The sequence below is a fragment of the Peromyscus californicus genome, unplaced genomic scaffold (genome assembly GCF_007827085.1).
Source record: "Peromyscus californicus insignis strain IS unplaced genomic scaffold, ASM782708v3 Scaffold_20__1_contigs__length_68692818, whole genome shotgun sequence".
Lineage (NCBI taxonomy): Eukaryota > Metazoa > Chordata > Mammalia > Rodentia > Cricetidae > Peromyscus > Peromyscus californicus.
The window spans coordinates 32,287,570-32,305,631 of record NW_026294503.1 but is presented as its reverse complement, the minus strand read 5'-3'; the positions used below and the strand labels follow the sequence as shown (position 1 = coordinate 32,305,631).

The 18,062-nt window shown below is 36.1% G+C and overlaps 1 protein-coding gene across 8 annotated transcripts in view; it reads right to left on the bottom strand.

Moving 5' to 3' along the window:
• Positions 1-18,062, bottom strand: part of Phf20l1 (PHD finger protein 20 like 1) — a 69,383-nt gene that overhangs the window by 44,836 nt on the left and 6,485 nt on the right. For 3 of the 8 annotated variants that reach the window (XM_052747919.1, XM_052747921.1, XM_052747920.1), the window contains exons 3-6: positions 6,079-6,250; positions 5,853-5,937; positions 2,513-2,601; positions 2,205-2,294 (exon numbers count right to left, since the gene is read on the bottom strand). In XM_052747919.1, coding sequence (XP_052603879.1) covers positions 2,205-2,294; positions 2,513-2,601; positions 5,853-5,937; positions 6,079-6,250 — 436 coding nt within the window. The remainder of the gene's footprint in view (positions 1-2,204; positions 2,295-2,512; positions 2,602-5,852; positions 5,938-6,078; positions 6,251-18,062) is intronic. The other 5 variants (XM_052747924.1, XM_052747925.1, XM_052747926.1 and 2 more) reach the window with 2 other exon arrangements.

Here is an 18,062-nt window from a genome sequence, read left to right as displayed (position 1 = left end):
GGAGGAGAATAAAGCTGGGAAGTGGAAGGCTGAGTCAGAGAGACACTGCCAGCCACCATGATGACAAACAGCATGTGAAGATGCCGGTAAGCCACAAGCCATGTGGCAAGGTATAGATTAATGGAAATGGATTCATTTAAGCTGTAAGAACAGTTAGCAAGAAGCCTGCCACGGCCATACAGTTTGTAAGCAATATAAGTCTCTGTGTTTGCTTGGTTGGGTCTGAGTGGCTGTGGAACTGGCAGGTGAGAGAGATTTGTCCTGACTGTGGGCCAGGCAGGAAAACTCTATCTACACACTAGCACACTTGCAAAAAGAATGAAGGAGAGAGGAGGTTGTGGTTACAGACTTTAAATTTAAAATAAATGCCTCAGTCTCTCGCCCTGCAGTTACTGTTGCTATGCTTAATAATGGTAGAACATCAGGGAGAGCAGCAAGTAGTAAGATAGGATTGCACTGAGTTTAAGAACTGATCTCTATCCTGGGAAACATCCTAACTACCTCATAACTATGGATCAACACTACCACCATTCCACTCAGTTATATAAAAGAAGACAGGGATAGGGACAGGGCATCTTAGTTTGAACAGTCAATATATCTACCATAATATCCCCCAGTGGAGAACAATGTCTACAAACAAGCACAAAAAGGCCTACAGCTTACACTTCAACAAAAGCATTTCCAAAAGCTCTCTGAAAGGTCAAGCTATCTTCAGAATCCAATCAGAGGTGGAATACAATCAACCAACTGTCCCAAAGTCAAGAACAATTGCATTAGGACTTTTATTTAAGCTTAAGAAAACAATTTCAGAAGTTTATATATATATAATTGTTATTAATGTCTCTTCTTACACAAGTCCTAAACAGGGTTTAGGGGAGAAGTTTTCTACTGTGGATTTATTCAGTGTACAGTGTAATTCTTTGCTAAGTTAGTAAAAGATACTTTATTTTATATATTCATAAAAGGGTTCTCAAACTACTCACTCTAGAAAAAAGATCTTAGCCTTGTCCAATTACCTGATTTGTAAACACCTAGCTGGGAACAAACTCATAAAATAACTTATAAAAATACTTAGTAAATACTTTTAATCTGCATATAATTAAGAATTAGAAGGGAAAATTAAAAATTAAAAGGGAGTATATTGCAATCAAGTACTCTTTAAGTAGTTTTGTATTTTGACATTTATCTTAATGTTAATGCCCATCATGGTGTGACTAAATACTTCCAAACACGACATCCACAAGTCTAATATCTACAACCTGTAATTCAACCACAAACCAAACTGTCTCAATGCCATACTTCAAAAGGTTCAAGGCAAAATACGAGTGTCATTTCATGACATCTGAATAACCACAGTTACAGATTCACAGTATTAAAGCAAAAGAAGAAACTGATTTAAAGTTATGTAGCAAACTATGCTCCCAATATTTTAATCAGTCTTCCTACTCAGTAACCAAAAAGGACACCAATGGGATACTTAAAAATGTTTTATCAATACAAATGCACAGGAGGACACAAAGTGATTTATTGGTTGAAAGCTTTTCCACTTTAAATTGCATTTACATATATATAACTAATCATTTCAGAAGCAATCACATTTTTCAATTACTCAAAAAATAACCATTCTAAACATGGAATTAGACATTTGCAGACCATAAATGCTCATGCCTAACTGAAACTAACCATGTAATTTTTAACACGCTTCAAGATAACATTTTTGCTACATGATATGGAACAAATAGAGAACATATTTTCACATTAGACATTTTCATAGATTACTTTCAAGTTCTTAAATTAATTGTAGGTCCAGGTGCTGAAAATCCCAAATAACAGCAGAACATGAAAGAAAATAGTTTTTGTTTCTAATGGCACCTTTCTCTCCAATGATTGAGGAAGCATATTCAGCAAATGGAACATGGTTTTTAGCTCCATCCCAGATTCTCCTTCAATGCTCACCATCCATTCCTGCTTTGAGCAGTAAAAGCATAGAATGTACTGCTTCCATTTTGCTATTTAGAGAGCCCTACCTGAAACAGCCTACAGTGTCAGGTAAGCGCCTTTTAAGGAAGGTGAATAACTATGATTTGTGGAAGGAAAGAAGAAGTAAGAAACTTATGTAAAATTTCATATTAAAAATTAGCTTTCTAAATAAGACTCTATACCAGATAAAACAAAACAAAATTTAAAAGGAAAAAGGCACTTACCTCACTTCCCATAGACTGGTTACACGATCCAGCTGGGTCGATAGGACAACACCAGCTTAGTGGATGCTGGGATTTCACCTGGAACAGAAACTAGTGACCTATAACTTTAGCAGGTCTAAAACCAAAGAAGCAAAATCAAGTGTATAATTTATTTTACAGTCTAAGCTTCTCTTTCTTGCTGCTATTTGGGGCTCTCAGCACATAACCCTACAATTAGTTCATTTAATAAAATATATATGTATGTATGTTGATCAAACACCATTCAGGAAGATATCCCTTAAGTAGCTAGGAATACTGAACACTCTTACCTGCCCCTTAGCATCCTCAGGCATGGCTTTAATGTGCATTCTTTTTAAACAACGGATTACTCCATCATAAAACTGAACTGTGAATGTTCCTGAAACAGGAGCAGTTAGAATAATTAGAAAGTAGCATGCTATGTTATAGCAGCATTTGGAATCTAACAGTGGTATTATGTAAAAAGATGCTCTGTTATTGCAATAACACAGGCACAGTCTCCTGTAAGTACTCCATTGAGTTACAAATATATTTTCTCTCTTGATCTTTAAACAAGTATGAGCTAGTATTTCCCTTAAAATATACACAAATTAAGTCCTGATGACTTAGCTGCATGTAACTTTGATCTTTACTGAAGAATTTTGAAATTTATTGTGTAAAGGCATAAATATCCTTAGACTATCTCATAAAAACAAAACCTTTATTTACAAGAACAGTATCTCTACAGGAATGATCATTGGCTCTCTTCAAAAGTTACTTTTAAAGTAGGTAACAGAGAGAAAGCTCTGATATATGATAAAGATCATTTTCTCAGGGAGATTTATAATAGTGTTAAAGTGGCAAAAAGAATATTCTCACACGTGAAGTTTAAGCTAGAAAATAATTTAGAAAGCATCAAGATGGAAGTGGTTTGCAGTTCAACACGACCAACTTAAGAAGTTGAGGACGGCAAGTGAGTGACACTCATCTCAGTGGCAGTACAGCCATTTATTTCTACCATGCTGTGTGGCCAGCTGGGCCTTTCCCTTCCTGCATCTATCTGCTTGGAGGTCTTGAAACAATTCACTTTCTGTGGTAGAGCTCATGCCATCAAGTCAATATAAAATAGGGTTACTAGAAAAAGCAGTGTAGATTTTACACTTATGGAAAAATAAAACATCACTTTAAGTAGATACCTGGCCTTTACAAAAGAAGCACAAACAATAAATGTGTTCATTATTATCAACAGATAGGAAGTTGACTCCAAAACCAATGGCATATATGTAAAAAGATTTTTCTTTTTTTTACCTGAAAAATCACATTTTGATTTCATATTTTCATATAATTAATATAATTCTATAAATGTTGCGAAGTTCTAAACCTACGGTAGAGCTCAAGAAACAAACGATCAAGTGAGCAATAGGGATATAAAGACAATGGCAAATGTTAAGAATGCCAAACTGTATACATACCTTGCACTATCATCATTCCTGCAACTTTCTTCAATTCCCTCCTCCACATGGCACTCCTGGGCAGCCCATGTTGTTTGTATAGCCACTGGCAGGGCCTGTTCCTCCAGCCCTTGCTCATGCTATTTCCTCATTTGGATGCCTCCCCATGTCTCTTAACTGCCCTAACTCCAACCACTTTTCCATGACCATTCTTAAGCCGAAAACATCTGACTACTCTAGCCCATATTTCCTACTCTCCTTTCTTCACTTTTTTATTCTTTGAAAATGTTATACACAGATATAATGTGTCTTAATCACATCTATTCCCCAACTACTTTCCACCTCAGACTCCATCCCCATAACTTACCTTTCTTCCTACTTCATGTACTTTTTTTTTTTTTAATAACCCACTGAATCTAATTACTCCTGCCTATGTGTGTGGGTGCAGGCTGCTGGGGAGAAAGTAATCAATGGTTTTACCCTACATGCTACAATACTAACCTACTGGACAAAATGTGCTCCTTAGTGCAATAGTGGCAAGGCTACACCAGGGGTGGGGTGGCTAACCATCTGCTCTCTTGATTGGATTTGAGGCTCTTCCACAGGTTCAGGCCTGGTACTGTAAACATGGTCAAGATTTACACCTAGGAAAGTCAGGCTCAAGAGGGAACACACTGACTTTGTTTGTAAACTGACTTTGAAATATTGATGTTTATATTCACAGATTTGTAGTGCTTTGTCTTTACTTGTGTAAGCTTTATCACAAATATCTCAATGTCCACGTTAGCTAGCTTCATTTTGCTTTTACAATGAACTGGGGTTTCCCCTACTCGCATCTGTTTTTTTTTCCTTTGGAAGAAAGATGCAAGCTCATGCACCATGTGGAACATATAGAAATCAAAATTAATACTTCTAGTGGCGAGTTAAAAAAACTATAAATATTTCAGTAAAGACTCCTAGAACTACTATAGTACCAGTAACATCACATCTCTATTAATGTAAACTTAATTTTCTGTTTTAAAACCTGTGGATAAATAGAATAGGATAAACAGTGACAGTGGTTTGTTTTAGTGTGTGTGTGTGTGTGTGTGTGTGTGTGTGTGTGTGTGTGTGTGTGTATGTGTACAACTGCAAAACGCATCCATAGGAATTATGGCAAGTCCTAAAGTGCTCCATACTCAGCACAGCTGATCATAATTACAGAGTACTGTGTGCTTTTACTTTGTCTGGTTTGGGATGGATCTTAAGAAAACAGATCATTATTTCTTTCTGCCCACACTGCTACTGACCACCTACTCTATGCTGGGCTCTGGACTGGTCTCTGAAGAGTACCTAGGTACAAGACTTAAAAAAAAAATACACTATAGAACACAGCTCCACAGAAGTGTAAGCACCCAAAGGGAAACAATCTGAATATCCAGTGACAGAGCTGTCTAGTACCTTTTCCTGCAGCAGGTAACCACTAGAAATGAAACCTCAGTCTCAGCTGCAGCTCCAAATCACTACAACAATAAATGGGACTGAGATCTTTGTAAAATGATACAATGATCATCAGTTGGACTACTGTGATTTATTTTTCATACCAAATTCATTACATATCCCTTTAAATGTTTGCTGTTTCTATTTTACCTTCTATTTCTTTCAAGCTTATTTTTAGTTTTAATCGAAAGTTTAAACTTCCTCCATGACTTTTATCACTTCCAATAAAATTCAAATCTTTTAGCAAGATTCTAAAGTCCTTCACATATTGATCTTTGCCTCTGTCCAGCCATTTCCTGACTATTCTATCTGAAACAAAGTGCTTTTAGCTCTTCTTTAACTAGCTTATGTGTCTTTCACAACTTAAAGTGTTGAACCCTGGGTAGATCAAATGCCCTTGCAAAGAAGCTATCACTCAGTGTGCAGTGTTTGTTTCTTTAAAAAACAGTAAGTAGTCAAGTTTATTATCTATCTGAAAGACTCCCCAGGCTCATGGGAAATCTTACTAACACACTTGTTTTTTTTTTTACTTAGGCTGTGAAGTCATGAGCCATGTGATAATGTAACAAATGTTTCCATAAAGAATCCTAGCAGGAAATCCACATAGGACAACATAAAACAAGAAGGTTCAATGCAACAATTATATACCTTAACTGAAATTTAAAATAAAGGAAATTTTCTTCCAGTTCTATTTAAGTCTCAGGTCATGTTAAATGCATACCTTCTTTGTTAATTGCTTCAATCTTGGCAGGGTAATAGCGACAGTCTGTCCAACGAGCGAGAACTTCTTCTCCAGCTTTAAAATCCTAGTCAAACAACTTTTAAGATCAATTTCATATATAATAACCATTTACTTAACACAATCAGGCTGCTAAACTTGACACAATCCTTTTAAAATGTCATTATATATCTAGAAAAGCTTCAAATGGGAAGACCTTCCTACTTACAAAGAATTCCTCCTCATCCTTTAGCCCTTCTTTTCTTAGCGCGGGTCTTTCAAGGGGTCGCAACCTGTTGCTGTCCCAGTAAATCCACTCATCATAACGATGACTCCAGCGCTCAAAATGAACTAACATCTTCCCTTCTTCATAATCAATTTTTTCAATTCGTGATGGATACCTTAAAAAATAAAAAAGCTTCATATCAAGAGTAATCCTTATAATGTCAAGTATAAAGTATTAAACAGAAAGATTTTAATGGGTACAGCTTAGCATTAAAAATATGAGAAAAAAGTCAGTATACTCCTAAACTACCAAACCCACAAAATATGAATCACTATTGTCATTTTTAAATGATTGCTCTTAAAAGCTGAGAAAATAAGTCCTATGATAACACTACAAATGCAAAATTCAGTGCTGTACTGTTTAAGAAGTTAATGTGCTGACATGTGTCAAGTAGTAAACATATCTCTACTTTTTGATTCAATAATCCCAGTTCTGAAGCTATACATGCAATGCATAATTTACAGTAAGAAAATAGAAACTTGGTAAAAAAAAATATGGTTGGAAAAGCTGACGACTTTCTACAGTTACACAAACAATGGCCTATCTAACAGAATGGAGTATCAATCTTCAAATGCCATGTTTTAAGTTATACAAAGTAAAAAATGATTATATTTCAAATTATATATGTATGTTTAGAAAATATCTCAACATGTACAGTTGCTTCTTTTTATGTGTATGTTCCTGTGTGTGCATGACTGTGTGTACCCATTAATATGGAGGCCAGAAGACAACCTCACCTATCATTCTTCAAATGTTATCCACCTTGTTTTTCTTGCCTGGAGCTTGCCAGATAAGCTAGGCTGGTTGGACAGTCAGTCCTGGACATCTGGCTATATCCATCTGTCCGGAGTTGGATTAGAAGTACACACTACCTTGTGGTATGATTGAGCATCCTTTGGGTATATACCCAAGAGTGGTATCGCTGGGTCTTGAGGTAGATTGATTCCCAATTTTGTGAGAAACCGGCATACTGATTTCCAAAGTGGCTGTACAAGTTTGTACTTCCACCACCAGTGGAGAAGTGTTCCCCTTACTCCACATCCTTTCCAACATAACCTGTCATGAGTGCTTTTTATCTTAGCCATTCTGACAGGTGTAAGATGGTAGCTCAGGGTCGTTTTGATTTGCATTTGTGGCTATTAGCAGTGGGACCAAGATCTGTCCCTGGCGCATGATCTGGCTTTTTGGAACCTATTCCCAATGGTGGGATGCCTCGATCAGCCTTGATGCAGCGGGGAGGAGCTTGGTCCTGCTTCAACTTGGTATGCCATGCTTTGTTGACTCCCATGGGCGGCCTTACCCTTTCTGAGGAGTGGAGGGGGAGAGTAGAAAGGAGGTGTGAGGAGGGAACAGGATGAGAAGAGGCAGGTGAAACTGTTGCTGGTATGTAAAATCAATAAAAAAAATCAATAAAAAAAAAACAAGTACACAATACCACTTTTAGTTTTTTGTTGCACAGGTTTTAGGGGTAGACCTCATAATTTCAACTGAGCTATCTCCCCAGAATATACATCTACTTCCATCTGGGGTTAGCACACATTTTATTTTTCTATATTCTATAAGCATAGACACCAGGAAGGAAAAATCCAAGACTGTAAATTTAAAAATATTTGATGTTTTTCTTCACATGTAGATAAGCCTGTGATTAATTTTAAAGTAAAAAAAAAATAACTCACTTAAATTTTTTTTTACAAGAACTGCATTATTCCTAACATAATACATTAAAATGTTCACTTAGCTGTTTAAAATGAGTAACATTAGAACTTGATTGCAATACATGGGAGATGATTCACCTGTAATAGTTTACCTTATATTTTTCTATTTTAAAAATAAATTCAATGCTTTGTTAACATAAAGCCATTATGTAACTCTGAGGTTGCCACCTATTGTATATGTCAGTCATGTTCAAAGTCATTTACACATCTAAATAGACTGAATTTTCCTAACATGGTTTCTTAGTTTTGTAGCATGATACTTAGTTGCACAGTTCCTCACACACACCATCCTCCTTCACCCACTCATTCACACCTCTCAATTCTATTCTTCCTGTCTAGCCTAACCTGAACTTCCTGTTCTTTTTATTCTCATTGTTCAGGACTCATTCAACATGCAATGCTCACAACTGACTTCCTGGACTCTCCTTTCTGTTGCCTTTACAGAACTCCATATTTTAAAATTCTCTCTAGATAGGCTGCAAAACTAAGTGCCAGTGAGTGTTTTTATTGCCAGAAGCATTTATCTGTGTCTCAAAAGTTTCTAACGTCAAATAAGCTGGGGAAATTCTGGATCAAAAAGTTATGTTACTTGAAGACTTATTGCTGCTGTCAGCAAGTGGAGATAAAGCACCTGACTTCATCAAATAAGAAGTATGTAGCCTGTTTTATATCATAATGTTTAACAAGTCCAGAGACACGGCATAGCTAAGGATCATGATGCTCGAATATTTCTCTGGCCTATGAACTATGGGGGTAATCAAGCTTTGTTCTTTTTATCATAGCCCCAGCATCTGGTGCAGTCATAACACACAAAAGCTACTGGAGCAGTTTTCATCAGGAATATGAAGTGATATGAAAAGCAGACAGTCTTCACATTTCTTAAGAACTATGAGGGCTGTCCTTAACTCAGTCTTCAGGGAGAAGTAGATAAGGAAACATTTTGTTGCAGAAAAACATCAAGCCCAGAAAACCTAGATTAACACACTTTGAGTAGATATGAATATCTAGCCACTTAAAATCAAACCTACAAAGCTCATCTTCTGTAGTGTTACTCTTGATTTGTTTTGTTGCTCTAATTTTTAAAGTATAAAAGTATAGCATAAACTCTCAACAACGATGCCCTATATTTTCAACATTATTAGCCATTTAAGCACTGTGAAGAGATGTTTTGTTAAAAACTAATACATCCCTCAAAGCATAAGAGCTTCAAATTTCACTTATCACATCATTCAGATTTTAAGCAAAATCCAAGGGCTTTGCTCTCTAGGTTCCTTCAAATTTTAAATGTATGGAACTCTATATATTTAAAACATTCTTCAAAGTGAGAAGTGTCCACAGTAACAAAGTCAAATATATCTCTCATTTTCATAACGTGATTCAATTCAGTAAAAAAAATCAGAATCTGAATGAATTTAAATAATGTAAATCTAGATTGTTATTTTTAAGCAACTTATGGTTTTCCTAAAATATTTTAAATTCTGTTGGCTGAAAAGATGCCTGAAGCAACTGCCTGAACAAATTACATCTTGGGGGAACCTCTTCAGGATAAGTTACAGCATGTCAGATTCTCTACATAAATGCTAGAGAATGAAATGCATACCTACGATACTGCCAAGAATTCAATCAATGCAAATGCACAGGATTAGAATGTTTTATTTTTTTACAAGTTTTACTAGTCAAATTTTAAAGGTAAAAGGTGTCAAAACTATGATCAAGAATGCCCACCATTCTTTGAACAGCTAAAGGTAGGACTGGATTTTTAGTTCAGTGGCAGAAGACTTGCCTACAAGAACAAGGCCCCAGTTTTGGTTCATGGGCACTAGGAAAAGGGAGGGGAGGGATGAAAGAAAGAAGGAAAGAAGGAGATAGGCACTGTTGGTAGATTAAAAAATAAATAAAACTAAACTAAATTCTATTATCATTTCAGTATTGAGCTCAGTTTGGAGAGCTGGATGAGAAATATTGTCCTGTATATCAGACAATATGGTCTTTGCTTACTGAAAGTTGGTTCTTCTTTATATATGCTGTATCTTGGTTTCTGTCCATGCCATAGATATCATAATCTGCTTTAACAGATGAGGACTAAAAAATATACATGGTACAGACATTTTTCAGAGCAGAGGCTGGCAAAAGCCTCTGCTCTATGTCAGTAGAAGTGGGGTTAAGTCTATATCTGAGTGGTTATAACATACAGAAAAACTTCTAAGTGAACAGACAACCTAATTTCACATGCTTAACTAATTCTGAGATCACCGGGAAGTTCACTAAAGGTTCCTAGGAAGCACTGTCCACATTGAACTTGGTGGGACATTTGAAGAATTAAGACTGAGTACAAATATAATGCATACACAGGGCACAGTTAATGAAATGTTCATTATTGAAAATGTTATGACTCTAAGTGAAACCATAGCAAATGAAGTCGTAGAGAAAAGCAAGGTGTGTCATTTGTCCTGAAGGACTTCACTTTCAGAGATCTGAGGACACTTGAAGGTAACAGCAGTATTCCTTTTGGCTAGACTATGCAATAGACAGTACAGTGGATAAAGGAGAACAGGAGCAGAAAACTGGACTTGTTAGCTTGTTTCAAACTTAAAGGCTTTGAAATAGCAAGCTAATGAAATGATCCTTTGTTCTACAGAGCACAGGGCTTCTATTTAATTTGGCCTTTGGTTACACCTTAGGAAGGAAAAGGCATGCTAAGATATTTGCAACACAAGTACAATACACATTCCACACATGGCAATTCACATATAATTCTATAGAGCAAAATAGTTCCTGTTTCAGCAGATGGCCCACACTAGTAGTATATGTTTTGATATACACAATGAAAAAAATTTGTTGAGCAGATACATTCACAAATGCCTCTCTATTTTAAAGCATGTATTATTTTCATATGCTATGATTTACTATAATTGACTGTGAATTGAACATAAGACTTTTCTTCCTGAATTTGGAAGATGTGGTGTTAATGTTTTTGTTTTTGTCACTTTTAAAGGCTGAATCACAGAAATCTGCTACAGTAAAGAATGGTGATTAGGCTCAGTCTCAGACATTTATGAATGATTCAGGAAAATATTTAAGTGGAAGATTAGGATTTCAGAATCCACAGTGACAGGTAAGAGGCCACAATGACTAGAGACAAAAGTTAGGAGAGAATCACTATAGCTGCCTCATCTCAAGATTGAATAGAAAGAAATGAAGAGAATGTCACCTCACCAAAGTGATGACTCCTCAATGCCAAAACCCTGTCAAGCTCTCTGGCCCCTTATCAAGTGCTGCTGAGAAATAACAAAGCTTTCACTCTCTACCTTCCCTGCAAAAATCTCTCCTCAAAAGGCAGATGTAAGTACACACTCTGGTCCAGTGGAATTTATTGCCTTAGAAAATCAGGAGGTGCCTGGGTCAACTTGGCTTTTCTAAGTCCTATATTCGGGAAGCCTGTAAACATAGTCTACTTCTAGAAAATGGAGGAAAAACTTTACTCTAAAATGAATTACAGGCATTTGGACTAATATAAATGAAAAGTATCAAAAATACTGAGAATCTGACTTGAAAATAATTTTCCTAATTTTAATTGGCCTTTAGGATTATTTGAGCCTTTCCAGGTCTAAGTTCTCTAACAGTCAAGTTAAACCACAGCCCTGGCTACAAATATAGAAACACCATTGGCAAAAATAAAAATTACTTTTACCTTCTCAGAACTCTTGAAATCTCACTGCCATGTCTAAATACTGTAATTTCAGCACTGTAAATGATGTTTCCAACTTACGTAAGATTGTTCAGAGGGTAACAGTACCTATAGATTCTAGACTAAATCCATAATTCAGTAAGAACCAGACACTGGCTAAAGACATTTGCCAGAGAAGTTAGCTGCACCTGAACAGTATCAATTTCCACCTGTATCAACTCCCAAGTGCTGGGAAAACACAAGAACACAAGCAGTCTAAGAAAGGAGTCACCACTGCTAGTGAATTCCTATCCTAGCTCACACTGCTCACTTATTTTTGTCTTATATTTGCTACATAAGATATATATTTGCAGCCAGGCAATGATGGCACACACTTTTCTTTAATCCCAGCACTTGGGAGGCAGAGGCAGGCAGAGGCAGGCAGATCTCTTAGTTCAAGACCAGCCTGGTCTACAGAGCTAGTTCCAAGACCGCCAGGGCTTCACAAAGAACCCGTCTTGAAAAACAAACAAACAAACAAACAAACAAACAAACAAAGATACATATTTGCTGTGTATATATATATTTATATATTTACATACACATATATGCTATATACTTACAAATATACATATATTTGCTATCTATGTGTGTGTCACTATATTTGCTCACTTTATGATTGTCTTATCCACTAAGTCAAGAGAGTGGGGAATTCCTTTGTTGCAAAATGCTGTGTCAGGTGTAGAAGGAGATGATTTTTCCTCAGAGACAGGTACACCTAAGTTGAATTAGATTTTTAAAGGGATGTCCTTGAACAAATACCTTCTGGAAGGCAAGACAACCTACGATCATCAGTGCTTTATTTATTATCCTTAAAGAGAAGAGGCATGAGAGAGCAGGCATGGGTAATGCCAGAAATAACAGCTGATGAATTAATTTTTAAGATCATTGTAGAGTAGCAGTAAAGCAAGCATTTTCTATATTTAAGGAATTCATTCTGATTTGTCATCTAGTTTGCTATATCCTGATATATTTTTAACCTATATTGATAAAGTCAACTGTAGGAAAATGACTTGTGAATCTTTTGTACACAAACCAAAGGGCAGAGTTGACAACTCTTTTTAGGTTACAACTCACTAAATATAACCAGAATATGCTTCCAAAGTTTTTGAATAAATGACATTCCAACAAAATGGCAGATACTTTAAAAGAATGTCAATAAGTTTTCAAGTTTTGTTTTAAATTTAAATAAATTATTTTGCTTATGTTGATAATAAAGTTTATAATTTTTGTAATCTAGGAATTAACAGTTCTTTCTTCATTTCAGTAAAGGAGAATCAAAACCATGGCAATATAAGAATGAGTAATAACATAGCTTATATAACATGCACAAAGATTATTTTAAAGATATTAGAATGTCTTGACACATAGGTAAGTTTTAAAGGATAGTAATAAACTTGAAATAAGAGTTAAGAATAATCTAAATGATAGGAGACTCTAGGAGGTAAGGATTGACAATCTAAAACAGTTATGTAGATAAAAATTTAATTATTATCATACGTCTACTGAAAGTATCTAAAATCTACGAGGACAGCCAGAAACAGAGGTAAGGGCTGACTGTTAGGTTGGATGATTACTTGCCAAATAAAAATTAAGGTTAAATACAACAAATACAATATTCTTGTAACCTAATAACTTTTTTATATTGTTAGCTTCCTGGAAGCACTTTAAGTTTATATTATGCTTTGACATTTTCAAAATTCCCCTCATCTACGCACCCTAACTACACTGGCAATGAAGATGTAACAATATTATTATGCCAGTATATTTTAAAAAGTTACTGCTGTCCCACATGCATGCTAGTTTTTCACATTTTAACACAATAATGAAAACAAAAAAATCTTAATTCAAACTTGGCATTATAAAATGAAACAAAAACATGAAATAGTCTGGATTCTCAAGAACACTGAGATAATGGATTACTGGTCAAAATCACATCCTCTCTAACCAACCTATAATCCACAGCCCCAGTTGCTAGATAACAAAGAGGGCCCAAAGAGGGATGCATGGATTTCCCCGGGAAGGGGAAATAGACCTACTGGGTAAACTGGGAGCGAGGGTGGTGGTGGTGGTGGTGGTGGTGGACTGGAACTTGGGGAAGCAGGTTGGGTGGGCTGGGTGCAGGAGATAGTTCAGGGTCAGGACAAAGGGCTAGGGAGAAACCAGGTGCCAGGGAAATTCTCAGGAACCCACAAGGATGATCCCAGCTAAAGCGTGCCTGAAGTGTCAACTGTAATCCGATTGGTGACTACCTTAATTGTCATTACAGAGCCTTTATCCAGTAACTGATGGAAGCAGATACAGAGATCCATAACCAAGCACTGGTCTGACTCTGAGAGTCCTCTTGAAGAAAGGGGGAGGAATTGTATGAGCAAGGTCATGATGGAGGAACCCACAAAGACAGCTGACCTGGGCTAATGGGAGCACATGGACTCTGGACTAACAGTCAGGGAGCCTGCATGGGACTGACCTAGGCCTTCTGCATGCTTGTGACAAATATGTAGCTTGGTCTGTTTGTAAGTCTCCTAGCAGTGAGATCAGGACCTGTCCCTGGTGCTTAGCTGGCTTTTGGGAACCTGTTCCCCATACTGGATTACCCTGCCCAGCCTTGATACAGGGGGAGGAGCTTAGTCCTACCTCAACTTGATGTGTTATGCTTTGTAAAAGTCCATGGGAGGCCTATCCCTTTCTGCATGTTGATGGAGGAGAAGTGGGTAAATGGGGAGGGAGGGTAAATGGGAGTCAGGGGGAGGGATTGGAATGGAAGGAGGAGGAGGGAGGGGAAACTGTTAATGTTAAAAAAGTAAAAAAAAAATCACATCCTCTCATAACATTGAATTCTAAAAATTCTCATCAGTGATTTTTTTTCAGATTTTTGCAAACCCACTTACTTGTAAGACACTTGTCAGTAGAAACTTTTCTTTCAACCTGCTCCTTAGTTTTGGACCTATTACCTTCTTACATTACAAGATTACTAAGGGCTTCTTCTCACCTTTACTAAAGTATGTTCTTCCTTTTACCAGTACTGGGTTCAAAGTTCATGTACTTTGGATAATTTGTTTGGATTGCTAGAACCAGACTTTTAAAAATTGTCAGCAAAATCCAGAATTCTAGGTTGCAGCTGTTTAATTTTTTTTAATATTTAGCATTTAGAATATTTCCAATAGGTGGGTTTGTTTATGCCCTACTGACAAATCCTACAGGTTTACACTGCTTCCTTGATTCATTTTCTGATGTTAATGTTCATCATGCCCCTTTACCACGTGGAAGAAGCCATGCTCAGGTAACTCCTTTCAGTGAACTGTGTGCTTCACTCCTCAAAGGCACTACTTTCCCACTATTTGTTTGTTTTTGAGACCGGGTCTTACTATGCAGACAAAGCTCACCACATCTCAAAACAATGCCTCAGCTCCTTGGGTGCTGGGAATACAGGTATGTCACCACACTAGACTCTTGCTACTTTTTTTTAAAAACCGAAGTCACCAATGTTCCTAAAGACTCAATAACTTGTTCAAGTTAAAGTGGTAATAAATGATAGATCTCTGAACTCAGGTTATTTTAGCTCATAATTATTTATCCAATCATTATAGATTCTGCATTATGTACTAGATGATCAACTCATCACTATTATGGTTCAAATCCAGTAATAGGTTCTTACCACTGAAAACAATACAGAAATTAAAATAATTTATTTTTTCTTGCAAATAGTCTGCTTCTTATATAAACATGTCTGAAATTGGTTTCTGTTAGCCCAAAGAATATAGAACAGTTCTTGTTATCTTGTACAAAATAAATACCCACTATGCATAAAATGGTATGTCAACAATGACCACATTTAGTAGGAATGCTCTAAGGGATATGATAACTAATGGCTGTCATTAAACCACATATCAAACACTCACGCTTTTTTAGTTTGGATCTAATCTTTGCCATTATATACGCGTGCGCACACACACACACACACAAAGCACAGCAAGCCTGAGATTCTACTTTCACACACTTAAAAATTGATGAAGTCATGAAACAAAACTGTCAATTTGAAGATTTGCTTCTACGCCAAAATCAGGAGGAAGTTCTTTGCACAGGTAGACCTGAAATTAACTGCCTTGCCTAAACTGTAATTCTAAGAACAAGGGCACCAGAGCGCTCTTACATACCAAGTACATACACCACAGAGAAGTCAGGAACAGTGCTAACCTAGGCACATTTGGCCAACAGGCTAAATGTTCTATGTGATGCAGTGGAGTGTACTATTGATCTCACCATACCTGGAGTGAAAAGTTTCTATCATCCAAATGTTTCAGACCTCTATATTTTGGTTCCAAATTATATTGGCCTTTCTCTATACTTCTGAACACGATTTTTTTCTTCTAAGTGACTAGCAGTTTTGAAAAACTACCTACAAATTCTTCATGCCTATTTTATTTCTGTCTCAGATCTGTGACAGGTCCATCTATAAATAAGATAAAATAATCTGTCAACCCAGAAAAGGTGAAAATAGATAAAAGAAACTGGGGTTCTAAGTGGGCAAAACCTATAATGGAACACTCCCACTAGAACACCAAAGCAAAGGCACAAAGCTTGTGACCAAAGAGTATTTACGACACATACTTTCTGGATTCTAATTAAATTTACATTATCTAATAACCCTTTCTTCTTTTCAAAGAAAAGTGTTTAAGAACAAAACAAACAAACAAACAAAAATCAACCAAACTTGTAAAGCAGAAACTGGATTTAAAAATGCATTAATACACTGAGCACATGTGGTTAAGAACAACAACAGAGGGACCAGGTGTATTCTGAACTAATGAGCCCACCCTACCCTACTTCTTATCTTGCTTTTCATACTTTTTTGTCAGGAGGGTCTCATCATTAGCATCTTAAACACAGCAGGCAGAGCTCTAGTTTGTGGAAGTTTAAAGTGTTTCTATGCTGGCACAGGCCCACCTAAATGATTAAAGTAGATTAAACATCAGAATTTAAAACGAAGTTCTTATCAATTCAATTTGAGTTCTCTGCAAAAGGGCTCTTAAACTTTAGTCTATTGATTATCTGTGTGTGTGTGTGTTTGTGGATTTATGAACCTAATATATAATTCAATTACTTTGGTATTATATATGAAACTACACATTTTTTCCCCGGGTCTACAGTAGAAATCAGGCTTTTAATGGCAGTGAATGACTCAAAGTAATTATATTTCAAGTATTAAAAAAATTTTGAAATTCCAAACACAAAATGACAAAAACTTTATTCACATCAGCTAAAGAATCTCTATCTTGGAAGTATTCAAACTCATCTAAAACTACTTTACTTTTAAAATGACTAATTTTCTGGAACATTCTCCTGCCCTCAATATAGATTACACGTCTCTATATTCCTCTGAAAAGTCACCAATTTAAAGTTAACTTTTTACTCAGAAAAAAATGCATTTGTTTTCAATTAGAAGTTATCTGTCACTACTACAATCTTCTTGAATCTTCTCACATATTAAAATTCTGTTGGTGAACAACTCAAACACTCACATTTGCAAATGTTCCATACAGTTCAAACCCTCCAAATGTATGGGAACAGCATTTGCCAACTCAAATTTAAACTGTTCTAGCAAACGCTCATACTTGGAGACATCTCTACACTTTTTAATCTCTTATTTTCCTTTTCTGTAGATCTAGAGGAGAATTAATAGAAATATTCCAAAAGAAGTCAGAAGAGCAGAACTCATCTGAATACTTTAAGTTGACTGCATTTCAAATCTTGTAAGACTAACAGCCTATCACTCCATCTGCTGTGTTCTTATAAATAAATCACTAACTGCAGAGTAACAACTTAATCAAATGGCAGCAGTTAAACCGTTAAAACCAGTATCATCATATCTTACCAACTATATTCCACACGGTTAGATGCTAATGTGTGTAGAGGTCCTCTGCAACCTAGAAAGTCTACAGGAGGAGGAGGATGTGATGAGTAGTTTAAAAGTCTATGCTCCCATAGCCTGTTTCCTGCATGAGTCTAGTTCACTCTCATGCCAACACTAATGTCTATTAAAAGTCTGGACACTGAAGTCTTCAGATGCCGAGGTTTATTTTCTAGCTTTCCCTCTCTCTTCAAATTTATGTCAGTGTTTTAATTTTGAAATTGTAGAATTCAAAGCAAGTTTAGATATCTTTTTATTTGATCCTAAAAATATTGTATAGATAACAGCCAGTGACACTGTTAAACAAACCAGGATTTGCCCATACTTACCCGATCAATAAGTAACTGCATAAATTAAAAACCATCCACTTAGTGTCTTTGATATAACTTTATTATGAATATTCTCTTTCTCCAAATATATTCCTATACCAAAACACTTGTTTTGGTATTATGATGTTGTCTTCCAGAAATAAAACTCAACGTTAAGGTATGAGTAGACATAGGTAACCGTGGATAATATGATGGAAAACTAAAATTTAAAAGAGCTGATTACATGAGCTAATCTAGCACATTAA